Below are 20,486 nucleotides of genomic sequence, written 5' to 3' on the forward strand. Positions count from 1 at the left end.
GTCAGACTCATAATGGGCAGTTAACGAGGATCAAAGTTATATCAAATATTTCCAGTTGTGTGTTTATTGTTAGTCCTTTTACAAAAGGAGTCATGTACATTTCCCACAATGCCGGTAATTCAAAGACTCAAGTGTATAATGCCAGGATTTAACAAAATGTACAGTAAGCTTGCTTGTTGACTTTCCCAGAGTCAGATGAGGATTCAGTTTCTGGCTCGTTTTCATTTCTCTTCGCTGTAGCGCCTTTATGTCTTTTCACTTTAATAAAATATGTAGAAATCTGTGGAAAACAGGGGAGCCCAAACTTTTACATCCAACTATATATAAGAAAGAGTGTGGTTTAACTATAGACTTTGAGAGCTATTGAAAATACTCTTAATGCATCTCTGGCAAATCAAGCGAAATGAAACGTCAGAGAAAAAAGGGAGGATATCCTCGAATTGAATTTTGAGAACTCTAAGTAAAAACTCTGCTTGTTATAACCCTCTTCACAGATTTAGCATCTTAAGTCTTTTACTCTCCACTGCATAAAGGGGCAAATTTTTCACCCTCGGAAATATATACTGTATTGGATTATAAAGTATTGAAAAAGGAAACGCAATATGTGCAAGAGATGTCAAGTGACATTTTTCTGATTGCACTCGACTTTAACGTAGTCCTTTATCCAAATATTAGTAAGAGCTATTTTACAGGGCTAAAATACTGCACACACAGCTGAGGCAGTGCCTTCAGGAGTAAATAACACCGAATGCTGCTTAGAGACATCTGAACCCGACAGAAAAAGACTTTCCCCCTTCACGGAGCTTCTGTTTCCTCATGTTAGAAAAGCTGGAAGTCCTGAGCTGCGAGATTGAAAGGTAAGGAGATTTCAAACTGCGATTTAGTCCCGTTTCCTGATGCAAAATGCTGTTCTGTTTGGAAGCGGGCAGATGTGCACAAAGATGACAACTAAAGATTACCACAGATTGGTGAGCTGGAAAGATCAGTGGAGCTTTATTTTGGCACCCATGACATGTTTAACTGGCTCAAGCCATCAATAAAACGTATAAAGTCATCTCAGTGGAACCTTTAAGAACTCTACTTTGATTCTAAAGTTGGGAAATATCACTTTAATGACTTCATCAAAATGAGTTTTAATGAGATTCAAAATCCCTTCCATGTGTCTGAAAACACATTTTAAAATAACAATTTGTCTGATAGGTTTCTTTTTCTCATAAAACAGTTAAATTACTGATATAAATCGCTAAACTAACATGTACAAAAAAGTAACAAATACGCTACTTTTCTTTAAAAAGTTGAATTATTGGATGCTTCCACGATTATCACTAAAGGATCGTTCTTAGTGTTTGTGCAATGCGGGCTTCAGTTTTCATATCACGGTCGTGTAGACTGGCTTAGAAAGCCACCATTTCTCGAATCTTACTCGTAGGTACAACTTCTGATTACAGGTGAGTCCAGTGAAAGCTTCCACTTTCAGAAGAATTTGATACTTACAGACTGTTGTCAAACTTGCATAAATATATACATTATATACATAAATCATGCTGAATAGTGAAGGTTGAAAAAAAAAAATCCCTACAAGAAATGTTGACGAAAACATACATAATACATGAACATCGTTTGAAATAACACATTGAAGGTTTGGTGCCAGATGAAGGCTTCCAGCGACAGAATGACCAAAGAAAGGGAACGCAGATTCCCCAGAGATGATGATATTAGTTTTTGACTGAAATAAAAGCTAACCAGCACATTTCAGATCTCAAAACACATTTTATTAGGAACCTAATGTATTCAGGAGGACATGCTTTCTCTCATCTGACTTCACTTTGGTTCTGAAAAATGTGAAATATACATGATCGAGGTGCTGATTACATGCTGAGAGGCTCTGAAAAGCATTCTCCAAGTAGGAAAACATTACAGCGTCTTCTATCCCAGACATAATTTTACTACAGCAAATTCAAGGGACTCTTGAAAAAAAAAAAGTATATAATCTATACATCAAAAAATTCAAGTGAAAAAACCAAGACTGCACCCTTAAAACAAACAAACAATGAAAAAGCCCTGAATTGAGTAACTAAACTATAACCACACAAATGTAAAACACATAAAATTAATTGAAATTTTAATGCAGATAAATATTCTTTGTCTCTATTAATATCCAACATCTTATATTTCAAAATATGTAATCAACACCAACAATGCAAGCCTTATTATTCAGCCGAGCTGCAATCAAATGTGGGTCAACATGTGACAACAGAGTCTGCAGTCCCGAAATTCCATACACTGTAATTACAGGGTTATTTGCGGAGCTCTGCTTCATCTTGTAAGAATTTTTTTTTTCGTCAGACATAGTTAAAAAGTAAATTTGGCATTGCATAAACTGTTTATGAATGCAGTCATCCCGGAAAACCTCGGCGGAAACTTGGTGGGATTTTTACGATCTTCTAAATTTATATTATACGGCAACATCTGTCTACAATTATAAACTTCGTTTTGGACGTTTACTTCAATTCCAGCATTTGCATATCAACACATAACAAGAGTCAACATCCATGAAGTGAGGAATAAAATATCAGAATTGTAATATTTGATATGATTGTTCCAGTGTTTCAGGTTTTAAATCAAAGCTAGAACTATTACACGAAAGCTTTTGGTGTGTGCATGCTTTTGCAGGAGTAAACATCCATGCAGTTTAACACGCAACACACAGAGAGGTGCTACTGCTTTTAAAGTCCTTTTACACCACTCTAAAAGCATAATTCTCTTTCTGCTGATTTGAGTATGCTTACTTTATCATTCTCAATGGTAAAAAAATAAATAAATAAAAATCCAAGCATGAGCTCTGGAATGTGAAGGTCAAAAATCAAAGCCACATCACAACAACATGCCTTAACAGTACCAAACATGTCATCAGAAGAGATCATAAACCATGAAATAGAAGCATTAGTCCCATTATCCAGGAAATTGCCTCCCTAGCTTCACAATCTTCACATTCTATATTACAGCCTATATAAATGGAAATGCATTTACAGCTTATTTGGATGAACACCTCTATGTTTTTAAAAAAACATAAAACAGAAACATCTCCTTTAGGGCTAAAACCAGCCTTCGACCTGACCGAAAATAACTACCTTAAGGTCAATGTATGGGCTATGATGCTACAAAGTCTATTAATACTTGAAGTCTATTGGGTATCTGAATCTTATCAGGCTTTGGCCCCACAGATAAAAACTCTGCTCGATATTCCACTAGGTTACTCACATTACAACGGCCTCTTACACCACAAGGTCATTTCAAGTCCCAGAAGTCTCCTTATCTCTATACTCTGGTGTATTGCACTGAATGAATGTGTGTGTGTCCCACCAATAAAAACGTGTGTGTGTGTGTGTGTGTGTGTGTGTCGTCACTGAGACGGTGGTTACATAAACAACTCAATATATTTAAAAGATAAATAATCATGTACTCAAACCATTTAAATGCAATCATATTTATTTTGTTGTTTAGCCACATAAAAAAGGCTCAGATTGCAGTTGGCTCTTCACAGAAGAAGCTACATTCTTCACTAAAATGTGAAAGCAGAACACACATAAACCGCCTAGTAGTAGACTACATGATGTTGGGGGAAGAACTACATCACTGACCAGGATATTTAAAAAAAATCTTCAAACATTTGTCACCCTTTTAAGAATAAAATGATATATATAAAAAAACATTGACATGATTGGTGTGATTTACAGCATTTTGACACTCAAGTTGACACTCAAATATTATATATATGTAAAGCTAGGAGAAAGTGTACAATTAACCTATAGATTTTTCTAACACAAGTCACTCAAATATTGGGTAGATAATTTTGTGATGTAATAAATATATTACCTTAATTTAATTTCAATGAAAAACACACATGTACGTCTTCTCTAATTTAAAAATATCTAATTTGAAAAATAAATGAATTTTAATTTGTTAGGATTTTTTAAACGAGTGTCTATAATTTGGAAGGACTTTCTTTAAAAGCACAAAAAAGCAAAAACAAGAAATAAACAACATTTAAATCATTTAGCTTGAGAAACTACATCACAGCAGAGCGTACTGAAAAATATACCAGTAAATACACACATATATGGAAAAAAAATCATTGTTTTTAGTCAAATTTTTGTTGTTAAATAAAAAAGGTACGTTCTCACTAAAATGTTTTGTATAGTCAATACATCTTTTTTTTTTTTCTGGCAGATTATATTAACTATACAGCAAAAGCTAAAAGAAAACATGTGAAAAACAAAACAAAACAAAGAACAACTAAAGGAGCAAATAGTTTGTATCCTTATCTGCACAACTGCTGGACCAACAGGAGAATCAACCAATCAGTTCCACAGTGTGTTCAGTGGAGTGAGATGAGCTGATGCTGTCCAGCTACCCATAAACCTCTCCGTTCTGCTTATTAAGGGTGCAGATGCAGAACAGTGGAGTGGCAAATCAGAGAGGACAAACGCTGTCCCAGGTCCCATTATTAACATACAGCACCAGATTCTAGTGTCCAGTTTCTGGGTTTACGGTAAACCCAGTTCAACTCCAGTACAACCAGTTTAATCCCAGCAGGGGGCGCAGGAGCCCAGCCTCACTCTTCGAGAATATTCCCCAGTTCCTCCGAAAATGCCTTTTGTTTCAAAATCTAATTAGTTAAAAAAGTAGAACACATGTGTCTCGATCACGTCAGAAACGAGGCAACGAAGGATCATTCAGGTATTTGCGCACGGCAAAGTACAGCATGTCAGAACAAAGTAAAGAAGTCACCAGCTAACTGAGTGACCTCTAACCTGAGCCGCTAAGTACAGTAGTATGTGTTTATTTGGCCACTTTTCACCGGGTTGAAAATGAGAAACAAAACAAGAAACAAAGAAAAACTTGGTACGAGTCCAGACTGACTCATTATTCCTCTGAAATCAGACTGGGATATGAGTCTTACAGTCAGGCTTAGCTGTAGAATTGATATTAAGTGGTATTACTTACACAACAGGCAGGAAAACAAAATAATCAGAAATGAATCATTGTGATTCATAATGTCAGTTCCTGACTCACTGTGGCCCCGTTTTGGAGAAGATGTCCGATTCTTTCCAGATTTTCACACGTAAACAGCCACAAGGCAATAAGTGTCATTTTGCAATAGCTTAGCAAATATGGCATTGTGTAATTCACAAGTAGTGCAGAGGCGTACTTGTACGCCCCATTCCCACGGAGAACTGGTGGGAGGTCAGCGATGAGGACGGACAGTTCAGGTAGTCAACAGGAGCACAATGAGGAGGAGCGGAGGTGACGCTGTCCTGAGTGAGGATCCACTACTTAGAGGTACCGTTTCTGAAACAGAGATGTATGAAAAATCTTCAACTCATACACGACATATAAACAAATTTGCTCAAATCTGTTTTCTAAGATTTAGGCTTGTCCTTGCTTGTCAAGAGAGATCTAAACAGTGACAGGATACGATGTTAATTCAGATACCAACTCGCCTTCAAATTAATAGCAACAGTTTCGCAAAGCCTCTGGGTTTTCTGAGTAGCACTAGATGAACTGACTGGCTTAAACAAAGCCCTGACCCCAACCCCATTAAACACTTTTAGGTCAAACTGGAGCACTGATTGTGTTTTACATCTTGTCAACTAACATCAGCGCCACAAATCACTAATGCCCTTGTGGTCGAATTGGTTAAAATCTCTTTGTGGAAACTTCCCAGGCCAGTGGAGGCTGGTAAAGCGACACATCGATGTCCATTAATTCAGCAATCGCTTTTGTTCCACTTCTTTTGACTTGTTTATCTTACGTTTAAAGTGTGTTTGAACATTGCAGTAAATGAGAGAAGACACAGAGGTACGACCTGTCTGTTAATCGTGTAAGCATGCACATATGGCGGAAAGATTGTAAGTAACTCGACTTTAAGACGTTGCATCTCACCTTGTTTTTGTTTTGAACCTTCTGATGCTGGAATAAGCAAGTGGGATGGGGGGTGGGGGTGGGAGAGAAAAGATTTAGATAAAGTTGAGGCAAAGAAACAAGTTGCTGATTAGTCATTTTTTCCATGCTTAACTTTTTCAATAAAGCTGCTGCTTTGTGGAACAAGAGGAGCAAGAAACAGACAAATGACCAGGGGAAGGTATTTACCATTACTCAAAGACTAACGCCATGAAAAATGAGTACTGACTGGCTGTGCAACCCTAAATATGTCCCCTATGCAAATTCTTCTAAAGGTCGGATAAAAAAAGAGCTTGAGAAGCATGGCAACAGGAAAAGATAGTGTTATGTAAATTAGAAAGAGTAAGAATGATCAAAATTATACAGAGGGGATACAGGAAATGAAAAAGAGGGAGGGAAAAATAAAAGAAGATTCAAAATGACAGAGCGAAACCAAGAAGTGGACAGAAGATGAAAGGCAGAGCAGTGGAGACTCGAGTGAGAAAGTACGGCAAAAAAAAAAAAAGAAAAAAAAAAAAGAAGGTTGGAAAGATTGAAACAAGGTCAGACAGAGAGAAAAGGGAGGGAGAGAAAGAGACGGGATAAGAGGGTGTTTGTGTCTGGGCGTCACTTTCTCAGCAGGAGGGGGACTAAAAGGAAATAATGGAGGGAAGAATGGAGGATGCTATGATGCAGGAACAGGGAGGGCTTAAAGAAAGGACAAAAAAATACAGTTAGTGGGGCTAAAAACGGTTAAAAATCCCTCCTGATAGAGAAGCGCCATATAATACCAGTGAGAGCGTACAGAGGGTCAGGGAACGAGGATGAGCTTGCACAATTGCAGGTGTTATTAAATGAATCTATGGCCTTGAACCAACCTCGGAGAAATGCAACCCTGAGCGCTCACAAGACACACAAACTGCATTTATTTCCTGGAGATGTAACCGTAACTTAACTGCTTGTGTGCACCCAGGGAAGGAAGACGCGTCCCCATAACGTGACTGCAGATTTCAGACCCCACAACATTAATAATACCTGCACCACACGCGCACACACACATGCACACACACACACGCAGGCAGAATGCGTATCGATGATGCCAGGATAACTAACACCATATCCCACAGTTTCTTCCTGTGTGACTGTTATGCTGACACAAGTCACTACATTATTTCTGTGCAAACAGTGACCATCTAAGGGTTAACAAAGGATTAGAGGTCTGGGCCTTGTGCAGAGCTTGTGTGAGTATGTGTGTGTAAGTGTGTGAGAAACAGCGGGAAACCCCCCCAAAAGCAAACAGACAAAAGTAGGAGAGAGTTCCTTTCTGCACTCCATGAAAATGTTCTCAAAATTGTTTATTTAAAATATGTACAATAAAAATATTTAAACGCATTTCAAGGACCACAAAATTGCTTCTCAATTTGAAATTGTACAATGAAAATATATTAATATCTTTATATAGGTGGACATTTGGATGGGAAAACTTATTCACGGTAGATTTTAAAAAAATAAAACCTGTATTTTAAGAGTAAAACTTCTCAACGGTACACTAACAGTTAGCGTTACATGTAGCTTGCACATAATGCGCAGTTGGAAAATAAAATTTGCTCATAAATGCCTTGTGTTTGCCCGGGTGTGTTTGATATGTGTGTTTTGATCCGACTTTAATCACATCATTTGCGCAGAAGCCGAATGTTCGGACATTCGTTTGTGTCAACATCACAATTATGGTCATGGCGAGCCCCCTGTGACAAAATGGTGCCCATGGTGGCGTGACTGCAAGAAGAGTGCCCTCTCTGCACTGCAGTCAGAAACAAGCCGCATGTGTAACTGTACATGCACAACCATGGTTAAGTGAATGTGTGTGTATGGCGGTGGAAATGTGTGTGTGTGTGTGTGTGTGTGTTCTTCAGTCAGCATAACGCCCCACTGCAGAGACAGACAATGTTCCACCATCCCACCTCTCCTCTCATGCCGCCATTTTACACAAGCAGGAGGTAACGTTAACCAAATCTGATTTTTAATCGCTTAACTGAAAAACAAAAATAAAATCGCGAACGAATAACGAAACGCGCAAATCGATGAAGACGGGGAAAGTCCATTTTGAGTCCGAAGTTCGGGATCCGAGCGAGTTCGGCTGGGCGAGCGGTTTGTGCACGTCGCTGTTCGAGTCTTGTCCCTGAGTATAATGAGTTCAGAGGGTACAAAGGTATTTGGGCGGGAGGGGAGGGGGTTAAGGAGGGCACTGGAGTAAGAAATTAGAAAAAAAAATGGATGGAAAAAAGGGAGAAAGAAAGTGGGAAAAATGGTGAAGCTCTGTAAACTGAAATGAATGTAACGGACTGCTCACAGCAGGAGAACGGCAGAAAAAAAGGGAAGAGAGACAGAGAGAGAAAGGGAATCAATTAGAGAGAGAGGAGAGTTGGTCTGTAATGGTTTCTCACAGTAGGACGGCTGAAAAACAGAAAGGCAGCGAGACAGAGTGACAAGAAGAACAAGAGAGATAAACACAACAGGATGAGTTTTAGGGAAAAAGTTGCAGCGTAACAAAAAAAAAAAAAAAAAAGGTGAGCGTAGAGTAAGACGCAAAGCGAGCCAATGAAAGATGCAATTGAGGGCTGCAGGGCGCCACAGATTTCACACGACAGCAGTCTGCTGATGCCGATTCAAAGCCCTGTTTTCTGATGCAACACAGGCTTTCAGCAAAGTCCTTTCTCTTGTGTGATTCCTGACAGTTTTGCTCAATTAAACATCACATCATCACACACATCGCTGTGCTAAAATTCATAACCGAAGCCTAAAGAGCCGAAACACGCTTTACAACGCGACAAAAAACAAGTTAGGGAAACAACGTTGCGGAGAGCCATGTGTGCAGAACATCATTAGGAGCCTCCCGTGTCAACGAGTCTGCCCTGCCTAGTTTGTTGTGTTCTTCGGTTAAATTAAGGTGATAAACACACATTCACACACTGGAGAGGAGATCGAGGGACCAGAGAGTGGTAGCTGACCTTGGAGCAATGACAGCGTACCTGATGGACTCGCTCACTGTCACCACTCTGTCCTTCAGTCCGATGTGAGGCAGTGGGTCGTTTTGTGTGTGTGTGCACTCCTATAATAAATTCAAACACCCACAACAGGGGCATCCCCGTATTGAACTTTTAATTATATGGGCTTCTTTCTGTAAAAAGAGGAGGAGGAGGGAGGGAGGTGCGTGTTTTGAAGTTTAGATAAGAGATGTAGCTGAAGGACAGGAGCTGCCATCACCAGCGGCCACACACACACACACACACACACACACACACACACACACTCAGCGAGTATAAAGGCACTGTGTGCCCTGCTGCCATGCTACCTGTCAGATAAAAGGGAACCTGAGCAGGAAGGAACTAGGGAGTATGCGAGGTGTTACCACAGGGAACAACACAACAACAGCTGTGGTAAACCGCCACTAATGGACAGCCAAAGAGAGAAAGAGAAATCCTACAACTCTCCTTCATCTCCTCTCTCATCCATCTAATTTTCTCCCATCTCGCCGGCCTCATGCATGCTCATCCCAACGCACTCGCCGCGCAGCGTGTGCGCGACAGAGATGGAGCGAAGAAGAGAAACGGGAAGACGGGGAGTCGGTGAATAACTGTAGATATGGAGATACAACAAAGAGATAGAGAGAACACGGGAAAGATAGGGGAGGTGGAGTGGGGCGGGGTCTGGGGGGTGGGGTGGGAGAGTCGGGTGGAGGACGTGTAAGACACTGCCATGGATGGTGCCTAGATTAGTTTTGCTCCAGTAGCGAAAGATCATAAAAAATGAGGAAGGGAGGAGAGAGCTGAAGAGACAGAGAGAAGGGGGGGATTAGTGCCACTTCAGGAATGACAGAAGACTGAAGAAAGAAAGAGCAGGAGGTTGGAGTAGTGGGGGGAGTCAAAGACAAGGAGACGGAGATCCTGAAATTTAGTCGGGATTAGTTTTGGTTAAGAAATAGGATGAGAGGCTGAGAGGGGAAAAAATGAGACAAGGAACAGTACATTGACATATGTGTATCTTTGAAGGGGAAGTCTTTCTGCTATGAAGTAAATAGATTCTTACAGTAAAGTCAAACTCATGTCTCCCTGCATGCACGATCCAGGTGATTGCAAATATTTTGATTATTTTTGGCTCAGACGGGCTGATCAGGGAAAAGCTGTCAGAAGGTCAAGACTGCATTAGCATTTTCTCACTGAACAACTATCTGTGGTATTTCTAATTAATGACAGCAGGATAATTAGCATATAAAAAAAGTCATCAGCCTTCATTCTGGTAATAACGCAGCAAATTACTCCCTGTATCACCAGGATGGTGAGAACCATTCGGAGACGGCTGGAGCTCCTTTTATTCCACTTTAATTGTCTTCTCTTTTTTTCCAAACTGATGAATTTAGTCAGTGCTGATTGATTAGACAACCACGAAACCAGTTTCTTTAGTACAAGTGCGTGTTAGCGCAACAAACCCCCTGCAGATAACACTGGGATGGGAACTGGGACGGGCGTCTGAGACACGCATGTGGGGGTATACACACACACACACTTACACTTGTACAAATTGAACTCCAGAAGAATGCACGCAAAGGCCCATAGATGCAGAAACCCACCAAAACAAAAAAAAGCGCACTTGGTAGTACACATAGAAAGGCTCCCACGCACACACTGACAACTATACAGGGATTCCCACTGTGACTGGGCAACATTCCCAACCGGAATGGGCAGCTCACTGGACTGGAAGACTAACATTACTCCAGGCGGGCTCTGGATTAGATCAACTCTGGGAATTTCAGATGGGGACAGAGTGATTGAGAGAGAATGAGGAAGGTAGTTTTAAAAAAAGAGAGCGAGGGAGTAGGGGAGGAGTAAAATGTGTTTTAGAAGATGTTGTCTCATTTATATGGCAAAGATAAATATTTTGAAGCGTACAGATGCGTTAGGTTTCAATGATTACGGCACAGATTTTTAAAAAAAGAGAAAAGAGAAGAAAGCAGAAGGTACATTAGAGGGGATAAGCAGAAGTCTAAACATGATGCTATACAGCCCATGTAGCAGAGATGTGAGAGGCAGAGAAAAGAGTGTCTTGGTGTACAAAGTGGGGCGGGGGGGGGCGGGGGGGGTGAGCATGAAAGAAACAACAGATGAAAAGAGGAGTGTACTCACTGGGCGCACAGCACACTGTGACGCGCAACTTCATACATGGCAGAGGAGGGCCTTCATCTGTGGGTAGAGCTGGAAAGAACAAGGAAAAGAAAAAATGTAAATAAGCTTCACACTTAATAAATCCAACAATCGGTTAGCCAATATTACAAAAAATGTAATTAACACTTGCTGAATGAAACTCTTCCAAAACAAAAATCTACTCTTTGAGAAGTCCTGTGCTCCTGCTGGTGAATTCATATTATAAGCTTAAGGAACAGCAAGGTTATTTATTTAGGTTTTCTGTTTTAACCATATCAATAACTCATGACATCTCCCCCCCCAAAAAACACTCCCTGTGTGTACTTATCAGACTCATCTACACAACTAAATAAAAACAATGCGACACAATCGAGAGTGCAACCATTACAGAACGCAACACTTTCGATCCACTCAGATTATGGCTCACATGGGAACACAGGCAAACATCAGCGGTATTACCTGCCACTCTAACGCTGCTTTTGCAAAACAAATGTGTCTGGAAACTGCAGTTAAAGGCTTTTTATCTTTGAATAAAAACGGCAACAAATTCAAGACACAACACACAAGTCGAGTGTACGATTACCAACAGTTTGTCTCACTTTGTACCGACACTTTCGACTGATAAGACGCAGCAAGTCCTCCGAGAAGTCTGTGGTACAGACAGTGGAGCTGCAGAACTGGGTTATGCTTATGACGACTGAAGCAGCTCCATCACAAACAGGAACTAGAAGGGCAATTTGAAAGTGCAGTAATCCAAAATTTGTTCAAACCTTGCGGTTTTAACAGAAATGTAACACGCTCTTCGTTCGCCCATCTTTCACCTCTCTAAAACATGTCAAGTTATCCAGCTTTTCAAAGCTTTTTTTTTTTTATTGTGTTCATAGAAAAACAAATAATACTGAAAATGAAACGAGGTTTACAAAATATGATGCTCCATTGTGCTAGCATAATGGGCCTTTTTCACAGAGTAGCCACTTCAACTTGTCATAGCAGAAAAAGCTGGTGTGCTACCACTGCTAAGCCAAAGAACCAGAGCTCTGTTTACCCAAATATGCTTTAAAGCTAAGTCGGTTATAAAATCTGTCTTACATGCACTTGTAAGTCTAAGCGAAAAGGCACTTTCCCAAAAACATTATTACTTAAGGGGCACTCAGAAATAACAATAGATTAAAACGGTTCTACTAACCAATGTTAGCACATCGGGAGATTAAATATAGCTACACTGCCACAACACAGGTTCAAATGAACTGAGCAACTTAATGTTAAGTTAATGGTTAAAAAAGATCATCTAGTTTGTCAATTACTCCATAGCCCAGTCTCAAAACAATTCACAATGATCATTATTCATGTCCCATCTTGACACAAAATGTTAATTCAGTTTTTTCATCAAATGTGTTTTCTAAAGTTCTACTTTTAGCTGGCAGGATCCAGAGTTTATTAACAGATCCTCTAGATCTACATTCAGACATGTAAACGGTCAAACTGAATGAATAAATTGTAGCAGCTACTCGTCACACACTGGTACATTTTTTCCAGATAAAACGAATTTCACAAAGTCAGAAAGCTGGTGGGAATCTCTACTTTAGCAACTTTCATAGGAATAAATGGAGTGACAACCATCTACACCCACTAGCCACTTTGTTAGGCACAGAAGGTCAACTCGTTGATAATGCAAATATCTAATCAGCTATTTGTGTTGATCACATGACAGCAGTGCAACACATTTAAGCACGTAGACATGCTTGAGACAACCTGCTTCCACTGACCACCAGAACGTGGAAGGCGATTAAAGTGACTTTGAACGTAGCATCCCATATGTAAAAGATATATATAAATCTTATAAAGTTTGCACCTGTCTTGTGTGAAGCTTGTATGAAAAGCATACAAGAGTGAAAACAGATATAAGATCCCTTGAAAAATTATATAAATGAAACTTGTAAGTTTTGGATACTTACTAAAACAATATATGAAAGTAATAAGAAAGTGGCCACTTTCATGAGTAAATCATATAAGCCTTATATGATTCACTATATAAAGTAGGCAACATCTTATGCAAGTCTTTTATAAGTTTTTACTTTTTCTTTTCCATATGGGATGGTTGTTGGTGCTAGACTGGTTGGTGTGAGTATTTCAGGAACTGATGTTTTACTTGGATTTTCCTACACAACCATCTCCAGGTTTTACAGAGAAAAACTGAAAACATCCAGTGAGCAACAGTTCTCTAGGCGATGTCAGAGGTCAATAGTAACTTAACTCACTTGTTACAAGAAAGCTATGCAATGCACAACCATGTAAAATCTTAAAGCACCTGCGCTACAACAGCTGAAGACCACAGCAGGCGCCAGCCCTGTCAGCTCAGAATAGGAAAGTGAGTTCACTCGGGTTCACCAAAACTGGACAACAGAAGTTTGGAAAAATGTTGCCTGGACTTTCTGCTGCAACATTCAGATGTTAGAGTCAGAATGTGGTGTAAAAATAAAAGCATCCTGCTTGTATTAACAGTTCAAGCTAGCGGTGGTGTAATGGTGAGGGATATTTTCTTTGCACACTTTGGACACCTTACTACAAACATTGTTTAAAACACCACAGCTTACCTGAGCATTGTTGCTGGCCATGTCTATCCCTTTATGACTACAGCAGGATAAGGCACAAATCATCTTAACCTGGTTTCTTGAACATGAACATCTGTTTGGTGTACTCGAATGAACTCCACGGTCACTAGATCTGAATGCAACATCGGATGTGGTGGAATGATAGATTCACATCACAGAGACAAGAACTCTGCAGCATGTGTGACGCTATCACGTCAATATGAACCAAAACGTTCCTAGCACTTCGTTGAAAATGTGCCACGAAGAATTAAGGGAGCCACCAGTAAAGAGCAGTAAAAACTGTAAAAGGAATGAGTGTGCTTGTTATTAGCAACACTGTTTTGATTCCATTGTGGTTTTTGAGGGCCCTGTATAGTGGAAAAAGTGACACGCTCCAGTCTTTTTGTTAAATGGTGAAAAAAAATGCATTGCAATTTTATGACACTGGGCTCTGAATTATGTCCATCAGTTCATAGTGTTTCAACTCAAAACTTTTGTTAACTGTTTCTGTGTTTCTGCGTTTTCCTATTTGTAATAATTTACTGTTGACTCTCCAAATGTCAAGTCCTTTGTTCGTTTCCTCGGCTTTCCTTTATCTGCCGCATTTTTCAAATGTCTTGTGATTGTTGTCAAAGCAGTGAGATCTGTTGTTCTAAGCTCTCTTTGTCACCATTACTCTGGCCACTGTTGGGAAGAGCTGACTATCACAGGATGTAAAGGTGTTTCCTGTTTTTGGGGATCTAGATATGGAGACCCAATGGGTCTTGGTCAGCAGGGTGAGCAGTAGGGCAGAGACCAGGAGGCAGTGGGTTGTCACTGTCATAGTCTGTGGGAGAGATGAGCTGAGCCTGGCTCAGACTCAGCCAACTAATGCCATTAGTGTTTCTAATACCATTGTACTGTTCTCCCGGGCTAATGCCATTATGCAGTCTCCGGTGCTGCGGGCCCATTCAGTGCACACACCCCAGAGCCAGACATTTGGACCAACTTTACGCCTTATCTTTGATGTGGACAAAACACACACAATTGCCCAGAGCCCGATGTGGCCCAAACCAGGGGGTAAGATCTATTGTTGCTTTTCTGTGAACTGGCATGAACTACCACAATAGCCCAGTGTGCATGTGCGTACATACATACGTTTGTGTGTGTGTGTGTTAGTGTGCGTGAGCGTGTCTCATACCCTCACAATGCTCCATTGTCCCTCAGACCGCAGCAGTAATTTATGTAAAGATTCTTTCTTTTCCTTCATTTCCATCCATCACTTTTGTTGTTCCCCACTTTTCTCTCTCCCATTTGGGTTCCACTCATCCATCCTCCCATCCCTTTCTCCCCCCACCCTTCCCGTACTGTGAGACTGTGTCCATCTTTTGCTCTTTTTCTCCCCGTGTCACTCTTCCACGCTTCTCTACCTCCGGTCTGCTTCTCTGCCTGCCTTTTTTCCCTCCCTCGCTGTCGCCGTGTATTGATCTCGATTTCTTCCACCTACACTTTTTTGTCTCTTTGTTGTCACCCTTCCGTACTATGCATTCGCTTGACTCTTTCATTTTCTGCTTTCGTTTCATGCCCCCCCCCTCAAATAATCAAGCAAAAAAAAAAAAAAAAAAAAAGGCAACTGATTTTACAGCCACTAAGCTATCTTCTGTATCTTTCCCTCCCTTTTTTTCCCTCCAGTGGTTTGAAATAAATGAGTGAGGGGAGAGGATTGCAGGAGGATGTCACGGAGAAACCATCACGTAAATTGTGCAACGGCCTAAAGGTTTATGAAAACATCATATTAAATGTCATTCAGCATGAATTTATGGATAACATTAATGGCATTCAGAAAGCTGCAGTTTGCCGACACTCATAAAAAACACGCTGGCTTAAGCAACAGTGAAACCTTTTTATCCTTTAAATATGTAAGGCTTTCTGGCCGCCACATCATCTCCTGCACAGGTGTCTTTGCACAGACTGATGAACTGAAACATTAAATATTTAGATTTCTTTTTCTTTTGGGGCTGTTTTATTAGGGTGTAAGGAGCCGGAGTGAATATTCATTGTTTCACTTAAACACGATCATAAAAATGATGACAGATTATGCACAGCAAAAACGTATACTATTGATCTTATTTAAATAATCACGTGACAAAGGCTGGGAATTAATATCAATACCATATCGATGCTTCTGAAATGCCAACTGTAGTGCTGAAATGCCCCGAAATGTGCCATTAGGAGTTAGATTGAAACAAAATAATGATTAATACTAATGATTTTAGATGCTTAACTCATATTAATACTTAACATTTATTTAATATTAAATACTTCAGATTCAAGGCAACATTCTTCTTATGCTAAACTAAAAATCATATGGCGTTTGTTGGCTGGACAATCAAAAAATCTCAGGGCACTGATATAATGGAAAAATTTGTATCCATTTATTCATATTTCTGGAAACTGACAAGAATCAAAGCAACGAATAACAACAACAACTTGCAGACCGATTTGTCTGCGTATAAGCTTCAAAATTGTTGCATATTAAGACATGTTTGACTTTTGATATCTCTAAAAATCAGACAATTAAATTAGGAATTTTTTGTATGGCTGCTAAATAACTAACGGTATATCTATTTGTTATATCTGTCACATGACTGATCATCAAACATCAGGCATGTCAGAAAATTTCATATAACACTGAGCTCAAGCTGTGATATGTTTGACTCTCTAAATCGGTTTACCCTCTCCCAACACACAAAAACATACACATCATCTACTCACAGCTGTAGTAGTAGTGTCTCCCTGGCAGAAACTCAAACCCCAGTGAGAAGGGCGTGAACCTTTGGATCTTTTCTGAGAAGCGCACTGGTCCATATGGAGCAAAAGGGGTGTTACACTCCCACCTCTTGATGGCCCCCCTGGTCTCTACACAGCCTTGGAACGACTCTTCCCCCACCAGGTAGAGGGCAAGGGTCTCCGGCTGCCCGTGACCCACGGCCTCCTCGTTGGGGTAGTGGGGGCAGTGGATGTCCAGGTAATCGTTGAAATTCAGCTGGACAGACAGATCACCTGCTGTTAACCTGGAAGGAAGAACGACAACAGCATTAATACTGCATGTAGCAATTAGAGACTGATACATGACTGAAGGAGGGGGGAGGCAGTGATAGACTGCAGACACGTAGAGAAAGAGCGAGAGAAAGGACAGGAATTCCACAATTTTCCAAATGCACATCCAACACTTGTGACAGGCAATAAAACAACATTTTGATCTTTTTTAATACAAGAATTTGGTGGGATTCAAATGCTACAGCTACACTTCTGGACCAGTGACGATGCTGAGTGTCAGCTAGAGAGAGCAAAAATTCCTCACATGCTAATTAAGACCACTGAGGGGAGTTCAGCGTAAAATAAACTCGACTCCCTCTCCTTTCCACTCTCCCACTGCACAGCACAGATAGACAGATAGATGTGTGTACAAACGTAAGCGGATGTGCATGTGCATGTACAACCATGTCAGTCAAGGCTGACTGGAGTTTGGCATAACAACAACTCTGGACAAGACAGCATCATTAGGACAGAGGAGCTGCATAATGTGCGATCTTTCAGAGCGAGGATTCTGACTTCCTGTCAGCCCGCAGTATAAAGAGTTTCCCATGTACAAGCTAATATGTGAATGAAAGAATGAGAATAAAGTCAGAGGGAAGAAGACGTAGGACAAAGCAAGAGAGGTTAACTTAACATAAAGATATCATAAGACTTCATGAAAGAACAAAGCGAGAGACAAGAAATAGGAAGGGAAACGTGTGACCAATGGTGGAAAGGCCTGTGAGTGATGAAGAGACATGAGACGAGTCCCACAGGCAGACAGAAGGAGGTTGGTGAAAAGAAAGTTTTGGAGACAGGATGAAGAAAAGCTGGAACAAAATATGTTTAAAAAGAAGCCAAAGGAAGAAGTTGGACATACAGGTGCAAAAAGTGGAGTAAAGAGAAAAGTAAAGTGTTTTAATTAGTGACCCCAGAGAGCCTGAGTGCAGACACACAGAGAGAAGAACAACGGAGTGGAAGAAGAGAGGAGACGGACTTTAATTGGTCTCCTCTTCGCATGGAGTGCAGGAGCAAAGAATGAGGGGCAGAATGTGGCTTGGGCAGAAGGTTCAGGTCCGTCAGTGGGAGTCTTTATAGAGGGGTGACAGAGCGGAGGAGAGAGGAAGGAGTGCTGGGAGTCAGTGAAGGGGAACATGGGAGGGAAAAGGAGCGTGGAATGGGGATGGGATGGCGGTGGTGGTGCACGGCAGAGTACTCTGAAGTTAAGTAGGCGGACAGAGAGTAGACCAAAAGAATAAATAAGAGGAAGAAATCAGTGTGGAGAAGGAGGAGGATGAGACAGAAGTGATGCAAGCCAAAATGAAACGGATAGAAATGACAGGAAGCAAGAGACTGAGACGGTCCAACAAATCTGCAGAGAGTATCAAAGATGGATGGAGCAATGAGAGGAGAAATGACAAGAGTGTCGGCGAGAAGGAGGTCAGAGCTCAAAAAGTAGAATAGAAATGAGCGTTGTGTTAACTCTGAAGCTGAGCACGTGTGCAGCAGGTGTGTATTTCTGTGTGAGACCACAAAAGCAGAAAGGCGTGTGCGACTATGTGTGTGTGTGTGTATGTCTTGGGGATGCAGGTGAGACCCTGGAGGCAAATCTCACCAAAGCTGCTTCCTGCTCAATAGCGACCGTGCAGAATTGGCAATCTATCCACAGGACAGGACACCATCGATCAGGATCCTTCGCTCAGGACACACACACGCACACACACTCTCCCCTGATCAATATCCCCTCTGTGAACATGTGTTTGTGTGCGCAGTTATGTGCGACAGCTCTATTACCTGTGCGCTCTAATTACAGCCATAGAAAAGCACTTGAATTTCTAGTTAAGAGAACGCTAACGCAAAAAAAGCACATACACACAAGCACAACACTACATTTACTCTTCATACTACCCGTGGTGATTTTTAAAGCCCCTCTGGGGCAGAGAAATGTTTGCTTAGGTGCGCCAGCTGTGGAAGTGTGTGTGCAGGTGTGTGCGTGTATGTGCATGTAATAATAGACGTGTGCTGTGTCAACATGCTGCACCCCCTGCTATACATGTCATTCAGCTCCAGCTTCTTCTGCATTCCTTAGGTCCTGTTTTCCCCACCCAAAAGCCCACTACGCATTTTTCCTTACTCCCTGCTTCTACTCCATCTCCTCCCTTGTTGTTCTCCGCTCTGGATGACGTGAACCCATCCTCCATCTATTTCTTCAGCCTGCATTCTCCCTCCTATTTTTGACTTCTCTCTATCCCATATTACCCCACTCGCTACCCCACACAACCTTGCAACCTTGGGTTGCACCATATGTATGCCAGCAATTACAGAGTTGGTGTGCTGTACTGATGTCAAACTGTCAGCCCTCTTTCTTGCCTCTTCCACCCCCCCTCTCTGGTCCTAGTAGGCTTGGGTACGCCCTAATTACAGTCAGCATCCTCCCCTCCTGCCAGCCGCCATGCAGCAGAGTGGTGACAGCACAGGGGCATCATGGGAGCACTGTGGAGCTGTGGGTGTCATAGAACAGAGCGCTGAAGCAGCCTATCAGTGGGAGAAACCTATGGAAGCAACAAAGAGGATTGGCTGGGTCCAGAGGGAGAGGTGAAAGGCACAGAACACACACTCACTGCATTTTGGCACACATTGGCGGGAATACACACAAACACATGTTCACAAGCACCAGGACATGAAAGTACTTCAGGAGAATAAAACATGCTCTGTCCCTCATGCCACAGGGCGATCAATGACACCCTTCTCAGGATTGGTGCAAGCTTGTGGTTGATAAAGAAAAATCTCACAGAGGAGCAGAATCAAAAATAACATGCTGGGTTCTTCAGTGAAGAACTTGAAAAGACCAACATTTATCCCTTTATAATCACAGGAAATCAAATGCGGAATTGAAAGACTGAACATAGCTGACATTCTGCGGATGTGTCCATGTAAATGTGTGCAGACAAAGGCAAAAGTGTGCGTGTGCGATAATAATGAAATGCAGGGAGTTCACTGTGGCAGAGACCTTTGATCCTTTAATATGAGAGAATAATTAAAGGAGCAACAATCTTGCAACACAGCTTCAGGAATACAGAAAGGATACTTGATCACGCACAGCAGCTGCATGCTATGCATCTCGAATATACTAGAGCACTTAACGAAAGTACTTCACATAAACACCGGGGATACAAATATTCTGCTACAATGAAAATGCTAATAACATACTTACACTGTACTGTGCATGCCGAATGAATGCAGGAAATGTATATATACAGTCAGAGTACAGTAGGTTTAATAAACAAAGCCCTTATTAAAAGCCTATTGGTTCATTCAGGTGACAATAGGAGGCCAGAAGGCTTGGTCTAGCTTCACTCCTTCTTTGGTCAATCACAGCAGGATGACTGTTAACTCTGGGCACTACGCTGACTAGGCACAGCACGCCATGGTCACCCTACCTTGGCTGGGCATAGCGTGACACAGTTTCAGTCTTCATGTTGGATACTGTAGTAACACAGATCTTTGGTGCTTTCAAGAAAGATACGCTTATAAAGTGTTGTTCATTTTTCTTTTCTTTGTGCATTGCACGATGGGTGGGAAATCACCTTGATGATGAAAGATGAGTGGATGCAAGGTGAGTCATTACTCAAAATGAATAACGCAACTTCAATATTCACATACAACCATAATGACTGTCATAGTTTTTAATTATTGT

The 20,486-nt window shown here is 41.2% G+C and overlaps 1 protein-coding gene across 3 annotated transcripts in view; it reads right to left on the reverse strand.

Moving 5' to 3' along the window:
* Positions 1–719: 719 nt before the first annotated feature.
* efna4 (ephrin A4) overlaps positions 720–20,486 on the reverse strand; it is a 36,345-nt gene continuing 16,578 nt past the window's right edge. Inside the window, exons 2-5 of one of the 3 annotated variants that reach the window (XM_084944179.1) lie at positions 16,487–16,785; positions 11,124–11,192; positions 5,947–5,973; positions 721–5,352 (exon numbers count right to left, since the gene is read on the reverse strand). In XM_084944179.1, the coding sequence (XP_084800305.1) occupies positions 5,270–5,352; positions 5,947–5,973; positions 11,124–11,192; positions 16,487–16,785 (478 nt within the window). In that variant the 3' untranslated portion in view covers positions 721–5,269. Of the gene's footprint in view, positions 5,353–5,946; positions 5,974–11,123; positions 11,193–16,486; positions 17,093–20,486 lie in introns of those variants that run through there. The other 2 variants (XM_084944178.1, XM_084944180.1) reach the window with 2 other exon arrangements.

Source organism: Perissodus microlepis, chromosome 11 (genome assembly GCF_051167445.1).
Source record: "Perissodus microlepis isolate ML-2025 ecotype Zambia chromosome 11, ASM5116744v1, whole genome shotgun sequence".
Taxonomy (NCBI): Eukaryota; Metazoa; Chordata; class Actinopteri; order Cichliformes; family Cichlidae; genus Perissodus; species Perissodus microlepis.